Below are 16,296 nucleotides of genomic sequence, written 5' to 3' on the forward strand. Positions count from 1 at the left end.
GTTGTGTGATTCCTTCAGTGAACCAGATCCAGCTGCTTCTTCCTGTTTACTGCGATTTAGAAAGAAAGGAACACTGGCAGTAAGAGTGTCCTTCTCTCCCTGCCCTGGTTTCCTCCTGCCACTCCCACCCTGTCCCCAGCTTCCCTGGAAAGTTCCAGCTGCCCTCCAGTTTCTCCAGCAAGCTGTTAGGACTTTGCTTCCTTGTTGTGCAAAACCTCCCCTCGGCTCACTTTACACCAGACCGTTTCCCCCAAGTGCTTCCAACCTGCCAACAGGAGCAGTTTGCCAGGAGCTGGGAAGGGGCTGCAGGGGATTGGTGGGGGGGGCTGCGAAGGGATGGACCCCCCCCCCCACAGGGGAATAAGCCCAGGCAGAGGATTCAGGCCACTGTCTTGCTGTCAGAATCCATCCTGAACCCAAATTTTCCTTCATTTTTTATTTTTTTAAAGTCTTAAAAATAAAAGTAATATTTACATGAAGTAAAAAATTCAAATGCTACCAAAGGACTTAGAAAGGAAATATGTTTCTCTCCTAACCCCAACCTCCAGTACCTCTCCCAGAGGTTGACCACTGCTCCCGTCTCTTGCCAGGAGGGGAAGGCCAGGCTAGAGCAGGCAGAGGGTGTGGAGGCATGTGTGTCCTTCTAGAGAGAGTTTATGCCTATACGAGCAAATGTGTGTGTGTTCCTTCATCACCATGAATTTTCTATTATTACACGATAATATTACTGCAAACAGAACTGCTTTAAACAGCACATATTTATTGCCCCAGAGTTTCTGGGGGTCTGGAGTCTGGGCACGGCTTAGCTGGGTCCTCTGCTTGGGGTCTCACAAGGCTGCACACACAGGGGTTGGCCAGGGGATTGCTTCCAACCTCCTGTGATGTTGGCAGCATCCAGTTTCTTGTGGGCTTTGAACTGAGAGCGTCGGGTTCTTGCTGACCTTTGTCGGGAGGCCGCCCTCAGTTCCTTCCCTTGTGGCCTTTTCAAAGCCAGCAAGGGGGAGAGAGTCTCCTAGCAAGTTGGAGTTACAGTCTTGCATAATGGAATCACATGCATGTAGTCCCTATGTATCCATCACCTTCACCATATTCTGTTGGTTAGGAACAAGTCATAGGTCCCCCCGCCCCTTTAGGCAAAGAGAGGGGATTACACAAGGGCGCGATACAAGGTGAGGTCACGGGGCCATATGAGTCTGTCTGCCACCATTACTATGGCTTCTCCCTTTATGTTTTTAACATGAAAGGCAACAGACAACACATACTAATCTTCATGTTACCTTTTTCACTTAACAACGGATCTTGGACCTTCCTTCCCAATTGGGCCTAGGTTGGGCGGGACTGAGATGATGGGCCATTGTGTTTGGGCTTGACCGTGGAGCCTCTAGAGAGCCCTTGAAGGAGAGAGAGGGACGCGGTGACCCCGTCTGTGCCTCAGAAAGATCACTCTCGTGCTCCCCGCATGCCTGGCCCTGTCCGAAGTGCTTACCTGTGTTAACCCACTTAATCCTCACAGCAACCCTGGGAAGTAGGCACTTTTATTATCGCCATGTTGCAGAAGAAGACATCAAGGTCCAGAGAGGTTATGTCACTTATCTAAGGTCACACAGCCAGAAAGTGGCAGTAGGAACTCTTACCTTCATTTTACAGATGAGGAAACTAAAACTCAGAAAGGTTCATCGACTTGCCCCAGTAACGTCAAAATGGCTAATCAGGGTGGGAGTGAGGGTCAGGATAAGGGCTGATTCCCTGACCCATCTTGCTCGATTCTGGTCACAGTTGTGGAAGTGACAAACAAGGGCCTGAAATTGGAGGAATAACCAAATACCCAAGGCTGGTGGCTCTTAAACATTGTGGGGTCAGCTAAGGACAGCAGCCCGGGTGGGAGCTGGTACTCCCCTCCCCCAGAGTTGGTGCGCTAATGGCTCCCTTTCCTCTACCAGTTCAGAATCTATAACGTGACCTACATGGGGCCCACCCTCCGCTTCGCAGCCAGCACCCTAAAGTCTGGAGCTTCCTACAGCGCACAGGTGAAGGCCTGGGCTCAGAGCTACAACAGCACCTGGAGTGAGTGGAGCCCCAGCGTCAAGTGGCTTAACTGTGAGTATCCTGCTGGGAGTCCTGAGCAGTCAGCCGCGCCGTGTGGCTTGCAAGATCTCAGTTTCCCGAACAGGGAACCAGGGATTGAACCTGGGCCATGGCAGTGAAAGCCCGGAATCCTAACCACTAGGCCACCAGGGAATTCCCAGCAGTTAGCGTCTCTGTTCCCCACTTTCATTCTGTGGCCAGAGACTTCCCCCAGCCAAACATCTGGTTTCCATATCACAGGATACTCTAACTGCAGTGACAGAATTACCAACTGATGTGGTGTACTGGTCAGGGTAGGGTAAGTTACAGTAACAAACCCACAAGTTCTGCGGCTTAACACTGTAGAAATATATTTCTTGCTCACATAACAGTTCAACACGAACTTTGCTGATTGGTGGGTGGTTTTCCTCCCTGTGGCTCCATCATTCTCTAGGACAGAGATTCTCAGCCTTTCTGTATCATGGACCCTTTTGGCAGTCTGGTGAAGCCTGTGGACCTCATCTCAGAATAATATTTTTATTTTTTTTAATTTTTAATTTTATTTTAGAGTATAGTTGATTCACAACGTTGTGTTAGTTTCAGGTGTCCAGCAGAGTGATTTAGTTATACATATTCATATATCTATTCTTTTTCGGATTCTTTTCCCATGTAGGTTATTACAGAGTATTGAGTAGAGTTCCCTGTGCTGTACAGTAGGTCCTTGTTGATTATCTATTTTATATATAGTAGTGTGCATATGCCAGTCCCAAACTCCCAATTCATCCCTCCTCCCCACCTTCCCCCCTTGGCAACCATGAGCCAGAATAATATTTTTAAACGTATAAAATAAAATACATAGGCCTTCAAGGGAAACCTAATTTTATTGAAATGCGATTATAAAAAGATTTTAGAATATATTTGTTATCTAGGAATATATGCTTCTTTAATAACACATTAAAAGCAGGATCTAATGGTAGTTCTCATAAATACTGTAATTTCACAGTAGATGAACATAAATGGTATTTCCTGCTACTGCAGCTGTCAGGTGATTTGAGAATAGCTGTGACTTCTGATGGGGGCTAAGTGACTGATGCTGCTATTACTGTAGTTTGCTCCCTCTATTCCTAATGGGGGGAAATGCCAGGTTTCAGAAGTTAGTGAAAATAAAGATATCATTTCTTTCCCATCCAAGTTCCCAGACCCCTAAATCCTAACAGCAACCATGTTGGAGGTCTGTGGACCCCAAGTTAAGAATCCCTGCTCTATGGACCTGCCATCATCTGCATCCAGCCAGCCGAAAGGGAATGAGAGCGGGGAGACCACACCTGCTTCTTAAAAGCCTTATTAGCCCAGAAGTGACACACATCCCTTCCTCTCAAGCTCTATTGGTGGAGCTGGTCACATGGCCACACATAGCTGTAAGGGATTCTGGGAAATGTAGTCCCTCACCTGGTAGCTGCGTCCTCCAAACAACTCTTTGCGACTTTATCACACTTTTGCAAAAGAATATTGAATTATCTTACATAAAATGAAGTCTTTATTTTTTTTTGGCTGCACAGCATGTGGGATCTTAATTCCCCCACCAGGGATCGAACCCATGCCCCCTGCAGTGGAAGTGCAGAGTCCTAATCACTGGACCGCTGCCAGGGAATTCCCTTAAAATGAAGTCTTGCCAGTGGACCTTCCTGGTTCATACAGCCGCTCAGTTATGTCACCCCAGAGTCTTGTCTTCTTTCCCTCTGCCATCCCTAGCATGGTAGCATTTTATCCTTATCCTTGTCACCTCATGGCCCCAAGTTGTCTGCTGCACACACCCTCATGCCCAAGACCCAAAGGAAATGGAAAGCTGCCACAAGGAGTGCATCCCGTGCATCTTTTATCATGAAACAAAAACCTTTCCAGTCCTGGTGGACTTTCCCTTGCCTTTCATTGTTCAGGACTGTCACGTGGCCTCTCCCAACGGCAAGGGAGGCTGGGAACTCAAATATCTGGAAAGGGGACTAGTTTTGACCCATGATTGGCTCAAACCTCAGGGTGGGCACATTGCAGCCTAGCAAAGAAGAAGGAGAGATAGCTGTTGCGTGGTGGAGGCTGCCTCGGGCATCATCCGTACAATGGGGAGAAGGAAGGGCTGTTGTGAACATTCAATGAAGGAAGGATTCTTCGAAATGCTGGGCACAGTGGTGATTGGCAGGTACCCCAACCCAACCCACCACACGCCCCTCTCAGCATCGCTCATCCTGTTCCATGGATACCTCTTGACCACCTGTCTCCCACTCCGGGCTGTGAGCTCTATGGGTAGTATCCGCTCTGTGTCTATATCTCCATTGCCCAGCATGGTGCCAGGCACACAGTAAGTGCTTGGGAAAATTTTTTTTAATTGATTTGATTCTTCCTTTAACCTGGAGAAGGAAAGGGAAATAACTTGTATGGGACAGATACCACGTGCTGGACACTCATTATTTGCACAGATGTTTCTTGAGCTCCTACTACGTGCTGGCCCAGTGGTGAACAAAATAGGCAAAAATCCCTGTTCTTGTGGAACTGACATTCTAGAGGGGGAGAGAGAAAATAAACAAGTAAACAAAAATATAAATGAGATGTAGATCCCGAGGACAATAATTCTGGGAAGGAAATAAAGCAGGGGAAAAGGATGGGAGGAGGCAACAGTAGAGAGGGTGTGAGGGAGAACTTTTGGGACCTGACAGTGAGCAAGGAGAGGGGGCCAGCTGTGTGAATGGACGTGCGGGCACTGCTTCAAGTGTATATTAAATCGTACAATCCTCACAGCAACCCTATGAGTTAAGTAGTTATTAACCCCATTGCACAGAGAGGAAACCAAGGTACAGAGTGAGTGAGGGGCTTGTCCTGGGTCGCCAGCTAGTATATGACAGAGTCAGGCTTCGAACTGGGGCCGTCCGGCTCCAGAGTCTCTGCCCTTGACCTCACTGCTTCAAAAGAGAGAAAGCAGCAAGTTCAAGATCCTGAGGTGGCCCCGAGCTTTGGAGGAGCAGAGGACAGCAAGGAGGCCGATGTGGCGAGGGCTCAATGTGCAAGAGAGGGGAGTAGGAGGGGATGCAGAAGCCAGCTCACGCAGAGCCTTGGAGGATGCTTTCACGAGGCCTCGGTCTCCCGCTCTGGGAAATGGAGACCAGGCTGAACGCAGCGCGATGCAAGCTCACGGCTTCCCTCCACTTCCAGACTACGAGGCGACCTTGGAGCAGCGCCTCCCACTGGGCGTCAGCATCTCCTGCGTCGTCATCCTGGCTGTCTGCCTGTCCTGCTATGTCAGCATCATCAAGTGAGTCCTGAGCTGTGCAGGAGGCCGCCAGGCCAGCCCCCTGTGGTGTGGAGTGGGTGGGAATTTCCCCTCTCATCTGTCAGCTTGCAGCCCTTTCATGCAACGATAGATATTTACTGAGCGGCTACTATGTGCGAGGCACTGAGACCGACAGGGACCCTGTGTCCTTGGGGAGGCACAAGATGCCAGGCCGCCAAGTAACCATGGCTGTTTTCCATAGTGATCCTTGCGCTGAAGGAAATATGCCAGGGCAAGGGGGTGAAATGCTCCAGGGGCTGTTTTGGATGGGGAGGCCAGTGCGGGCCCCTCTGACGAGGTGATGTTTGAGCTGAGACCTGACTAGGGGAAAGGAGCTGGCCAGGGGAGAAGCTGGGGGCAGGGCCTTCCTTTGGCAGAAGCGAGATGGATCACGCTTGAAGGCACGTGGCAATAGACAGAGGAATTCTAGATGATTGCCCTGCAGAGTCAGGAGACCTGGGTTCAGCTCCTGGCCTTGGTGCTTGGTAGCTGTGTGACCAAGTTTCTGAACCTCTGTTCAGCCTTCGGTCCCTATTTCCTCAGTCCCAAGAGTCCTAAGGGACTCCCCAATCACTCGATGTAGAGGGGCAGAAGGAGCCTTGTTTCCAGTGAGCTTGAGCCCTTGGAATCATGGAGTCTCAGAGCCTCAGTCCTCCCACCTCTTAAATGGGATGAGCGGGCCCGAGTTGACCACTTAAGGATGGCAATGGTTGAGGATTGATGTGAGCAAGTGTCTGCACTCTTCCGGGCACACAGTAGGTGTGCAGGGAATGCAAGGTCCCCTCTCCACATCTGTTGCTGATGCCTCTGAGCCCCCCTGGGCTGGTCTTTCCCCTTCTCTGAGCCTCAGTTTCCCCATCATTTGTCTTCCCCACCCCTACTCACTGTGTTCCAGTGCTCCAACCTCCTTGCTGTTCTTTGAACGCCCCAAGCAAGATCTTCCCTTGGAGCCTTTGCACTCGCTGTGCTCTCTGCCTGGAAAGCCCTTTTTCCAGGCATCACCGAGACCGACTCCTCCTCCACCTACAGTTGCCTCTCAGAAGTCGCCTCCTCAGGGAGGCCTTCCTGGATCACACTATTCCTCTCTAGTCCCTTATCTTCTTTATTTTTATTCCTGGCGCTTATCGCCAGGAATGAATGATGTCACATAATCATTTCTGCAGGGTTTTTGCCTGTCTTGTTCACTGTGTGTCCCCGAGGCCTGGCACAGTGAGTGGTACATAGTAGGTACTCAATAAATGTGTGTTAACTGACTGAATGGAGTGGGTGGAGGCTAATCCAGGGGGTGTCTGAGGACCTTCCCTCCCAGCACTGACGCTCCGTGGCTCCAGGCTGACCCAGGAAGGGAGAAGGAACCCTTCAGGCTCTCAGGCCATCCCAGGCCTCTCCCCAGCACCTTATCCTCAGCTGCTCCAGAGTAAAGGTTGTTGAAGGGGAAACCCAGCATTCTCTCTCTGCAGCTTGAGCGTCTCCTGATTCCCTGGAACTTGTTCCCTCTGGGACAGAGGCGGCCACATTAGGAACTCCACTCTGGGTAACAGGATGCTGGTGCCCAAACCCGGCTGTTCTGCCCACCAGCTGTCACTTCACCTCCCTGGGCCTCAGTCTCCTCATCGGTAGAGTGGGGTTAGCGGTAGAAGCTGTTTCACGGAGTGAGGGTGAGACAGCCAGAAAACCTATCGACATGATCTCTGACCCCTGATAAGTCTTGGTGACTATGATAATTTTTATGGGAGGAACGTCAACCTGTTAGTGATACAGGGACCAGCATCTTGTCCTTTTCTTTTTCAGGATTAAGAAAGAATGGTGGGACCAAATTCCTAACCCAGCCCATAGCCCCCTCGTGGCTATTGTCATCCAGGATTCTCAGGTAGGAGAGGGGGCTGGGAAGGATGCTGTGCGCTGCGTGTATTGGGAAATACAACTCAAGGCGTCTGGGATGTTCAGGATATTGCTTGGCTTTTGGGGTTGCACGTGGGAAGTCAGGAAGGTTTCAGGGTAGGTTGAGTCAGCAGCTAGAGGCTTTCACTCCCTTCCCTTTGGCTTCCCTGACTGTTCTTTCAGCCTGAGTGGGGGACAGGGGTTCCTCTGGGGTTGTTTTCTTTCCCTCCCTTGGGAGGAGAGGATCCCTGAGGTCATCGCCATGTCACCTCTTGGCAAGGTACCTGTACCAGAGCAGGAGGCCAAAAGGAGAGGGAGGAGGGGACAGGCTTTCTGTATATTCCTCTTAGGAGCAGGAAACTGCCCCCCCAAAGCACTAGCAAATCTCTCCATTCTCATTGGCTTGAATTACATCACAGCCTCTTTCCTAAACCACTCGCTTGTAAGGAGTGGGAACACTTGAGACCAACCAGGTGGCCACCCCTGAGCTACGGGTGGGGTCAGCTTCCCCAGTGCGATGGCCAGGTGGGGTTTGCCTTAGTGCCATCAGGGTTCTCTAGGACAGGGGGAGGGGGGATACAGGCCCCGTCTAGAACAGAAGGTCTGAGTGTCCTCAATTCTCCAGGGACCCTGTAGCAGGCTCTGGAGTCCAGTGGTACTGGCTTTGAACCCTGGCTCTGCCACTTACCTGCAGGTTAGACTTAACAAGTTGCTTAACTTCTCTGAGCCTCAGTTTCCTTGTGTGGGTTATAGCAGTGGTTATAACAGGGCTGGTGTTGGAATTCACTGAGACAATCCACATGAAGTGTATATTACAGCGTCCTGCACATAGTGTCATTTATGTATCAGTTAGATTTTGCTGTGTAACAAATCATCCCAAAATTTAGAAAGTTAAAACAATAGCCACTTATGTAGCTCTTGCTTCTGCAAGTCTGTAGTTGGGCTCTACTCAGCAGTGGGGGTGGAAGGATCCTGGGTTTGGCTGGGCCTGTACCAGTGGCCTCACTCGCAGGTCTGGCAGGTGGCTGACACATCTGGGGCCATGGAGGTTACTAAGCCATGTATGTGTCTGTCATCCTTCAGCAGGCTGACCCAGTTGGCGCAGTATCACTTCTAACACATTCTATTGGTCAAAGCAAGGCACACAGCCATGCCAGATTCAGGGATGGGAGGAGCTTCAGAGACTGTGGCCATTTTTGCCATCAGCCACAGCAACTTAATAGTGCAGCCTCCTTAATTCTCAGAAAACTGAGGCTCAGAGAGGGGAAGTGACCTGATCAGACCTCAGACCTGTGTGATGTCAAGACTCAAAGTCTTCTCACAGCAAACACGTGCTGAGCATTGCTGGACGCTAGGCTGGGCCGGCAGGCCTCTCTGCTCTGTGTCACTGGCTGTCTCTATGTTTTAGGTGTCACTGTGGGGGAAGCGGTCCCAAGGCCAGGAACCAGCCAAGTGCCCGTATGTATATGAACTTGGGTCATAGCCTATGTGGATTTGAAAGGGGATGGAATTGGGGTGGTGGGCCCCATCTTGAGAGTCTGCCTTATCTTCCTTGGTGTTCAGCACTTGTCCTGTGACACTGGACTTCAAGGGATGGCAGGGGGAGGGGGTGGTCTGGGTAGGTCAGCTGCTGGCTGAGCCCTCTGAGTTTCACTGGGGGTCAGGTACATACTGAACACCCTTGGGATGCCCAGTCTGTCCTGAGCAAGCCTGATGGGGGTAACAAGCAGGGTAACTGTACCACTTGTTAAAATGTTGACATAGTGGCATACTGGTGGGCAGATACCACTATCCTGGACCCTTGAATATGCCACCATCTTCCTGGCCTCCTTAGCCCCTCTCTCAGGGCCCCCTGAACCTACTCGCAATCCAGTAACGGAAGGGTTTATACCTAGCACAGCAGGGGACTCCAGGATGCTGCCCCAGCCCTAGGACTCCCCAGCCATTCTAATTGGCCCTTACTTATGCTGTGGTGTTGATAGGTATTTTATTTTTATTTATTTTTTAACATCTTTATTGGAATATAATTGCTTTACAACGTTGTATCAGTTTCTGCTGTATAACAAAGTGAATCAGCTATATGTATACATATATATCCCGGTATCCGCTCTCTCTTGCGCCTCCCTCCCACCCTCCCTATCCTACCCCTGATAGGTATTTTAAATACCATCATCCCTGACAAAGACTTCTCCTTATTCAATAGATTGAGTTTGTATTATATGCCAGGTTCCAGAAATCCCAAAGTAAGACACAGGCCCTGCCTTCAAGGAGTTCCCAATCCAGTAGTGAGGGTAGACTGATAGATTATTGATTATAAAGTCTGGAAGTGTGTTTGCAACAGATAGACATTGATACCCACCAGGGTTCTTGGCCTTCCCTAGTCAAGAGAAATTGACTAGACGCCAGACAAGAAATTCAGGCAAGGCTTTACTGGGGCCCCTGCTGCAATGGGGCGGGGTGGCGTGGGTGAGGGGCTGGGGGGTGTTGGAGAACACGTAGCAGGTTCTCTTGCCCGCTCCCCGACGGGGGCGAGCAGGTTCCTCATGTGGAGTGAGGGTATGGGTATGTCCAGGGATTGGGCCGGAGGGGTGGCTTAGGTGGTCTGCCCACCCCTCTGGTGGTGTTGAGTGCAGGGAGCATGCGCAGTACCCTGGTTTTGCTCCTTACACCCTGTTTTTGCTCCTGGCTCTTCAGAAGTGGCAGTTGCATTTTTTGGTCTTTCTGTATCTTTTGTACATAATTTGCCCCAACTGCGCTTGCAGGCAGTTATTTTTAGTCCCATATAGTTTCTTTGTATTTTGTTGCTGGAGGTGAGGTTTGTCCAGGTGCAAGCATTGTAGCACTACAGCAAAGGGTCCTGGGTCCCAGCCTGTCTCAACATCAGTCCAGGGTGATTTTGAGCTGGGCTTTGAAGGATGAATAGGAGTTTTTTCAAGTGGAGAAACTGAACCCTGATCAAACTTTGCTTTTGTAGACACTGGAAGACTTGTCTTGCCAAGCTTCTGCCCTGTTTACTGGAGCATAGCATGGAAAGGGATGAAGATTCCTCCAAGCCTGCTAGAAATGAGCCTTTCCAGTGTCCTGGAAAAGTAGCATGGCACCCCATGGAGGTCAACAAGACAATCCTCTGGCCAGAGAGCATCAGCTTGGTTCGGTGCGTGGAGCTGTTTGAGGCCCAAGTGGAGAATGAAGAAGAGGAAGTGGAGGAAGATAAAGGGAGCTTCTGCCCATCACCTGACAGCAGCGGGGGCAGCTTCCAGGAGGGCAGGGAGGGCATCGCAGCCCGGCTGACAGAGAGCCTGTTCCTAGACCTACTCGGGGGTGAGGATGGGGGCTTTAGCCCACAGGGCTTGGAGGAGTCCTGCCTTCTTCCACCTTTAGAAAATCCAAGTGCACAGAGGCCCTGGGCCACGTTCCCAAGTGTGGAGCCCCAGGAGACATCGTCTGAGGACAAGGAGCCTTTGAACCCAGAGTCAAGTCCTCCGACCCAGAGCCCAGCCAGGCTGGCTTTCCCAGAGATGCCCGGCGTCATCGCAGACTACCCCACTTGCCGCAGCTTCAGCACCTTCCTGAGCCAGTCCTCAGGCCCTGGAGAGCTTGACTCAGACCCACAGCTGGCCGAACACCTGGGGGAAGTGGACCCCGGCATCCCCGCCGCCCCCCAGCAATCTGCACCGCCCGCCGCACTCCAGCCTGAGCCAGAAACGTGGGAGCAGATCCTGCGCCAGAGCGTCCTCCAGTGCAGGGCAGCCCCGGGCCCTGCCTCGGCCCCCAGCAGTGGCTACCGGGAGTTTGTGCAGGCGGTGAAGCAGGGCGGTGCCCAGGACAGCGGGCTGGAGGGCTTTGGCCCTTGTGGAGAGGCTGGCTACAAGGCCTTCTCCAGCTTGCTCGCTGGCAGCGCTAGCTGCCCGGGGACATCTGGGCTTGAGCCCAGCAGTGGGGAGGGGGGCTACAAGCCCTTCCAGAGCCTCACTCCTGGCTGCCCCGGAGCCCCTGCCCCAGTCCCCGTCCCCCTGTTCACCTTTGGACTGGACGTGGAGACCCCTCACAGCCCTCACGACTCACTCCTCCCAGGCAGCACCCCAGAGTGCCCTGGTTTGGAGCCAGTGGTCAAGGAAGAAGACAGCCAGAAGGCCCCGCTGTCCCCGGAGCCGGCCACAGACCCCCTCGGGGATGACCTGGGCAATGGCATTGTCTACTCAGCCCTCACCTGCCACCTGTGTGGCCACCTGAAGCAATGCCACGGCCAGGAGGAAGGTGGCAAGGCCCGCGTCGAGGCCAGCCCCTGCCGTGGTTGCTGCCGTGGGGACGGGGCCTCACCCCCGCTGAGCCCCCTGAGGGCCCTGGACGCCCAGCTTGGGGGGGCTCCACTGGAGGCCAGCCTCTCCCCGGCCTCCCTAGCACCCTTGGGTGTCTCAGAGGAGGGTAAGCCCCCCCTGTTCTTCCAAATTGCCCCCAACAATGCTCAGAGCTCAAGCCAGACCTCCACGGTGGTGGCCATGCTCTCCCCAGGGCCCATGTGCACGGACGCTCCCTAGGTGCGTGCCTGCTTCTTGCTGAAGTCTGCAGGTGAGGACTGGGCCTTACCCGTGACTGCGAAGTGCCTCCCTCCAGAAGGCAGCCAGGCTGGCAGTGTTCCGAAAGACTCAGAGAACCCTGGTGTGAAGTTGTGAAGTCGTCCAACACTGGGGTTACGGAGGCCGGACGCCCCCGGCTCCCAACGTTGGCCCGGGCTTGCTACGTCCCATGGGAGTGGAGGGTGCCAGGCAGCTGTACCCACAGCAGGCACCTGCAGGGATCAGGAGGTTCCCGGGCACCTTGGCTTGTGAATGAGCTGTCGGTCATTTCATGGGTCCACAGCTGCCCCAGTGGACTATCCCTGTCACGCTCAAGGCGTGTTTTGTCCACCGAGCTGCTCTGTTACCCATGTCTTGCCCAGGCCTGGGGTCAGCTGCCACCATCTCACTGGATTGGAGGCTGAGCCTAGAAGCTAACCAAGCCAATGGGAGAATGACTTGGGAGGCCTTGGGAAACTGAGGTCCAGAAAGGGTGGTCGTTTGCCCAGAGACGCCTGTTCATTTAACAGAGGTTGACACTGGCAGCAGAGTCTGAGCTGCGGAGGGGCGCTTAGTCAAGTGGGGTTAACGAGGACACGAAAAATTGTGATTACCGAGCAGTGACAGCTTGCTGCCAGCTTCCCACACAGCTGTTAAGGGTGGGGGTTCCTGTTAAGCACTGGATCCCCAGAACAAGCATGCCTGGTGACCCTGGGGCCGGTGTGTACCCCCACGCATGCCGTTGCCGGCATCGGTGGTTCGGAGGGAGTGGCTCAGGTCTCCTGATCCAGCGAGCTGGGCGTCCGAGATGCCGACACCAGGCATATCGCCTGCACCTCGGCCCGACCTCAGGTTGAGTAATGCTTCTTTGTGTGTATCTCAAAAATTGTTTCATCACCTGGTGTTTGTGTTTGCTGAGGAGGGTAGAATGGGAGGGGATGGAGTTTTGTATAAATAAAGGTTCTTTACCTCCTTCCCCACCCTCCCCACCCCATTTATTAAACAAACATACTGCCAGGCACTGTTTCGAGTGCTTTATCTCTATTAACTTATACAATCCTCCCATCCAGAGGTACTGAGACCAACCCAAGAGGTTAAGTAACTTCCTGTCTGCTTGGGTTTCCCTGAGACCAGGATTCAATTGCAGTTTGTTGAGATAGGTGGCGATCCCAGGAAGCCCTGCTTGGAGAGTGGGGAAAGGAGGCAGGGAAGGGCAGGAGGCAATAAAAGGTGTTATCACACAGAGTGCCAGCACGGGCAACAGATGCTTCACCCCGCCGGGGAGCTTGGGCAGGCCAGGCACAGCGCATGCCTAGAGGTGGGGAGCGGGCTGTTTGTCCACCAACTCCCATCTGTCATTGGTGGAGGGCTGCTGCCAGGGGCAACTCCCCAGCACTTCCAGCTGCTCCAGGAAAAATTCCTCAGATTGAGAGTTGCGGGGGTGGGGTGGGGGGGGAGCCGTGTTTGAGCAGCCTCGGGCACGTGAAGATGTGGACAGGGCTGTGATGGCAGCTGCTGCTTTGCCAAGGTCACACAGCTAGTGGCAGACCCGTAGCTGAGCCATTGCTCAGGCTCTCTGTAGGTGATCCATGCTTGACATCTGGGCGGTGGGTGTATGGAGTGGGCCTCAGACAGGCAGGCAGGGGATCTTAAGCTCCTTTGTCTGCAATCACTGTGTCTGAGTAGCCGCCCTGACTGCCACGCTTGCAGAATGAAGGGCTCAGCTGTTTGAGGTTCCTTCCTGCTCTGGCATTCTATGTAATACATTACAGAGGTGATGGGGAGCTCACTACTTCACATGCAGCCTGATGTTTGTGAGAACTGCCTCCTTTGTGCTGAGCCCAAGTCTATCCCTTTAGCTGCCTGAGTCACCACCCCACACCCACGGTTTGCAGATCAGGGAAACTGCTCTAGAGAGGAAAAGGGACTTGCCCAACGTCACACAGTGGCAGAACCTGAACTGTGGCAGAACCTGAACTAGCCCTCTGGACCTTTTGTCTTCAAGAGCTCTTTGTAATAAAATATAATAATTTGAAATAAAAATAACTAGTTAGGACCAAGCAATTTGTTTGGTGTCATACACTGTGTCACAGCTCTAGCAAGCAGGTTATTATCCCAGTTTTACAGATAAGGGAGCAGGCCCAGAGAGGTTGAGGTTTAGCTTAGGGCCACACAACTGGGAAGTCCGGGAGCCAGGATTTGAATCCAGGTCTGATTGCAGAGTTCCCAGCCACCACGGTGTGCCATCTCATGTACAGCATGGCACCGACTCGATTGTCAGCTCTGATTAGCCTGCGGGTCATCTCAGAAAATCAGATTTTAAAACTAAGCAGCCAGGGAATTCCCTGGTGTCCAGTGATAGGACTCGGTGCTTTCACTGCCGTGGCCCAGGTTCAATAGCTGGTCGGGGAACTAAGATCCCTCAAGCCTCGCGGGGTGGCCAAAAATAAAATAAAAACTAAAAAAACTAAGCAGCCAACAGAGAAAATATATTTGGGTGAGTGCTGGAGAGCTGGTTGGATTGCAAGTCCAAAAGAATTGAGACTGACTTATTCTATCCCCAGGATCTTAGGAGGAAGACACCCAACTTGTCAGCTGAGGCTCATATTACAGAATCCGCTGGGCTTTGGGAAACTAGAATGGAGAACTAGGCAGAGACACCTCCCATCTCTTATCCGGATTTCAACCCACCCTCCCAGGTTCAGGGAAGCTGGAGAGAGGTCACCGTTCTGGCTTCCTCAACCTCCTTCTGCATCTTAACACAGGGAAGGAGGAAGCAGAGAGAGCGGGAAAGCCACACATCCCACCGATGTTTACTGAGAACCTACTATGGGCCAGCCACTGTGCTAGATGTGAGGAAACTGTGAGTGACACAAAGTCCCTTCCCTCTTGGATCTTACAGTTCAGTGGGGGAGACAGAAATGTAAAAGACAAAAGGAAAAAATAGTCTGAGATGGGGGGTTTAGTGGAGAGGTCTTTAAGGAGGTGACATTTGAGCTGAGCCTTCAGTAACTAGAAGAACCAGGATGGACTGGAGGAAGAGCATTCCAGGCAGAGGACAGAGCAAGTGCAAAGGCCCTGAGGCACAAGGAGTTTGGCGAGTTCCCAGTAAGAAAGATCAGCTACAGTGCAGTGAGCCAGGGACAGTGGTGAGAGATAAGGTCAGGCAGGATGGGGGACTGGAGTGAGGAATTTATATTTTGGCTTAAATGCACATTAGCCCCACCCACTGAGAAACATGGTCCAGTAGACACCCATCTCTCTTCAATCTCTCCAGTCCCAAACGTAATCCATCCATAAGCAGGAGCCCAGGAGAGGAAGTGGAGGCACTGGAGCTGCTCCTCCAATAGGACTCCCTCTCACCTCGCAGAAGTGGAGGACTAAGGTTCCTTCTGATAACAGTGACGGGGTGCTTAACATCCTCCTAGCTGCTCTTCTCACTCAGGAGTGAAGTGAATCCCACCAGAAATGTGTTGATTAGCACAGGGGAGTGACTGGCCGCCAGGGTCTTCCTTGGGAATTTCTTTGATAAAAGACTTTTAAAAATCCCCTTAAAATCTGATCTTGACCTCCCAGGCACTAGTCTCCGAATTAGGCAGGGAACCCAAGGGTCTTCGGGGTGTCAAGTCCCAGCCCCCATCTCTGCTCTCTCTGTCTCCTTTGTCCTGCCTGTGCCTTCATTTTTTTCGTTTGTAAAATAAGAAGGATAATAAAATCTGCATTGGAGGGTTGTCCTGAAGATGGTCTACATTATCATCATCTTCATCATCTCCTGGGTTTACTCCAGCCTGGCGGGGGCACAGGTAACAAGAGTGAAAAGGTACAACCAGCTTAGAAATCTAGAATTCTCAGCCTCAGCCACTGCTCTGGGCTTCCTCCCGTGGACCAAAAACAAACAAACAAAATGTTGCCTGCCGTTTCAGTCAACAAAGAATGGTGTCTGCCATTCTGGTAAACAAAAATATTGCTCACCATCAAGCCTTCAGCCACTGCAGCTTCCCCAGGACAGGGAGCCCTGAAGGGAATTTGGGAGAAAAACAGGATACCAGCCCTAGACAGTTAAGATGCATATCAAAGGAGTAATTTCAATAAGCCCAGACTCTCGCACTTTCCCAAACACAGAAAAGCACTAAAATCATTAACTTGAGATGTCTGCTTTTTCTTGTGATTAGCAATAATCTTTCGATGTTCTACTACATGTTTTGTTTTGTTTCAGCAAAAACTCTTATATATCCAGGCTGCTCTCTTACCTCTTTGGAACAGTTCCTCAGAGCTATCTGAGAGGCTGTATCCTGGGCTATATAGTTCTCAGTAATGTCCCTGAATAAAACATAATTCTCAACTTGTACGGTGTGCGTTTTTTTTGGTTTTTTTGTTTTCTTTCAGTAGACACTCCAAATCTCCCTGGTAAGCCCCTGATGACTCCCACTGCCATTGGTTGATCCTGACATGGGAGATCCCCAGCTCATGCCCCCC

At 51.8% G+C, this 16,296-nt stretch overlaps 1 protein-coding gene across 13 annotated transcripts in view; it reads left to right on the forward strand.

The window, feature by feature from the left end:
* The window catches only part of IL4R (interleukin 4 receptor), a 41,358-nt gene extending 25,190 nt beyond the window's left edge, over positions 1–16,168 (forward strand). For all 13 annotated transcript variants that reach the window (XM_082429296.1, XM_082429302.1, XM_082429297.1 and 10 more), the window contains 5 exons: positions 1,941–2,097; positions 5,266–5,365; positions 7,175–7,253; positions 8,673–8,722; positions 10,239–16,168. In XM_082429296.1, the coding sequence (XP_082285422.1) occupies positions 1,941–2,097; positions 5,266–5,365; positions 7,175–7,253; positions 8,673–8,722; positions 10,239–11,802 (1,950 nt within the window). In that variant the 3' untranslated portion in view covers positions 11,803–16,168. The remainder of the gene's footprint in view (positions 1–1,940; positions 2,098–5,265; positions 5,366–7,174; positions 7,254–8,672; positions 8,723–10,238) is intronic.
* The last annotated feature ends 128 nt before the right edge of the window (positions 16,169–16,296 follow it).

This window comes from Balaenoptera physalus (assembly GCF_965194825.1).
Source record: "Balaenoptera physalus genome assembly, chromosome: 16".
Taxonomy (NCBI): Eukaryota; Metazoa; Chordata; class Mammalia; order Artiodactyla; family Balaenopteridae; genus Balaenoptera; species Balaenoptera physalus.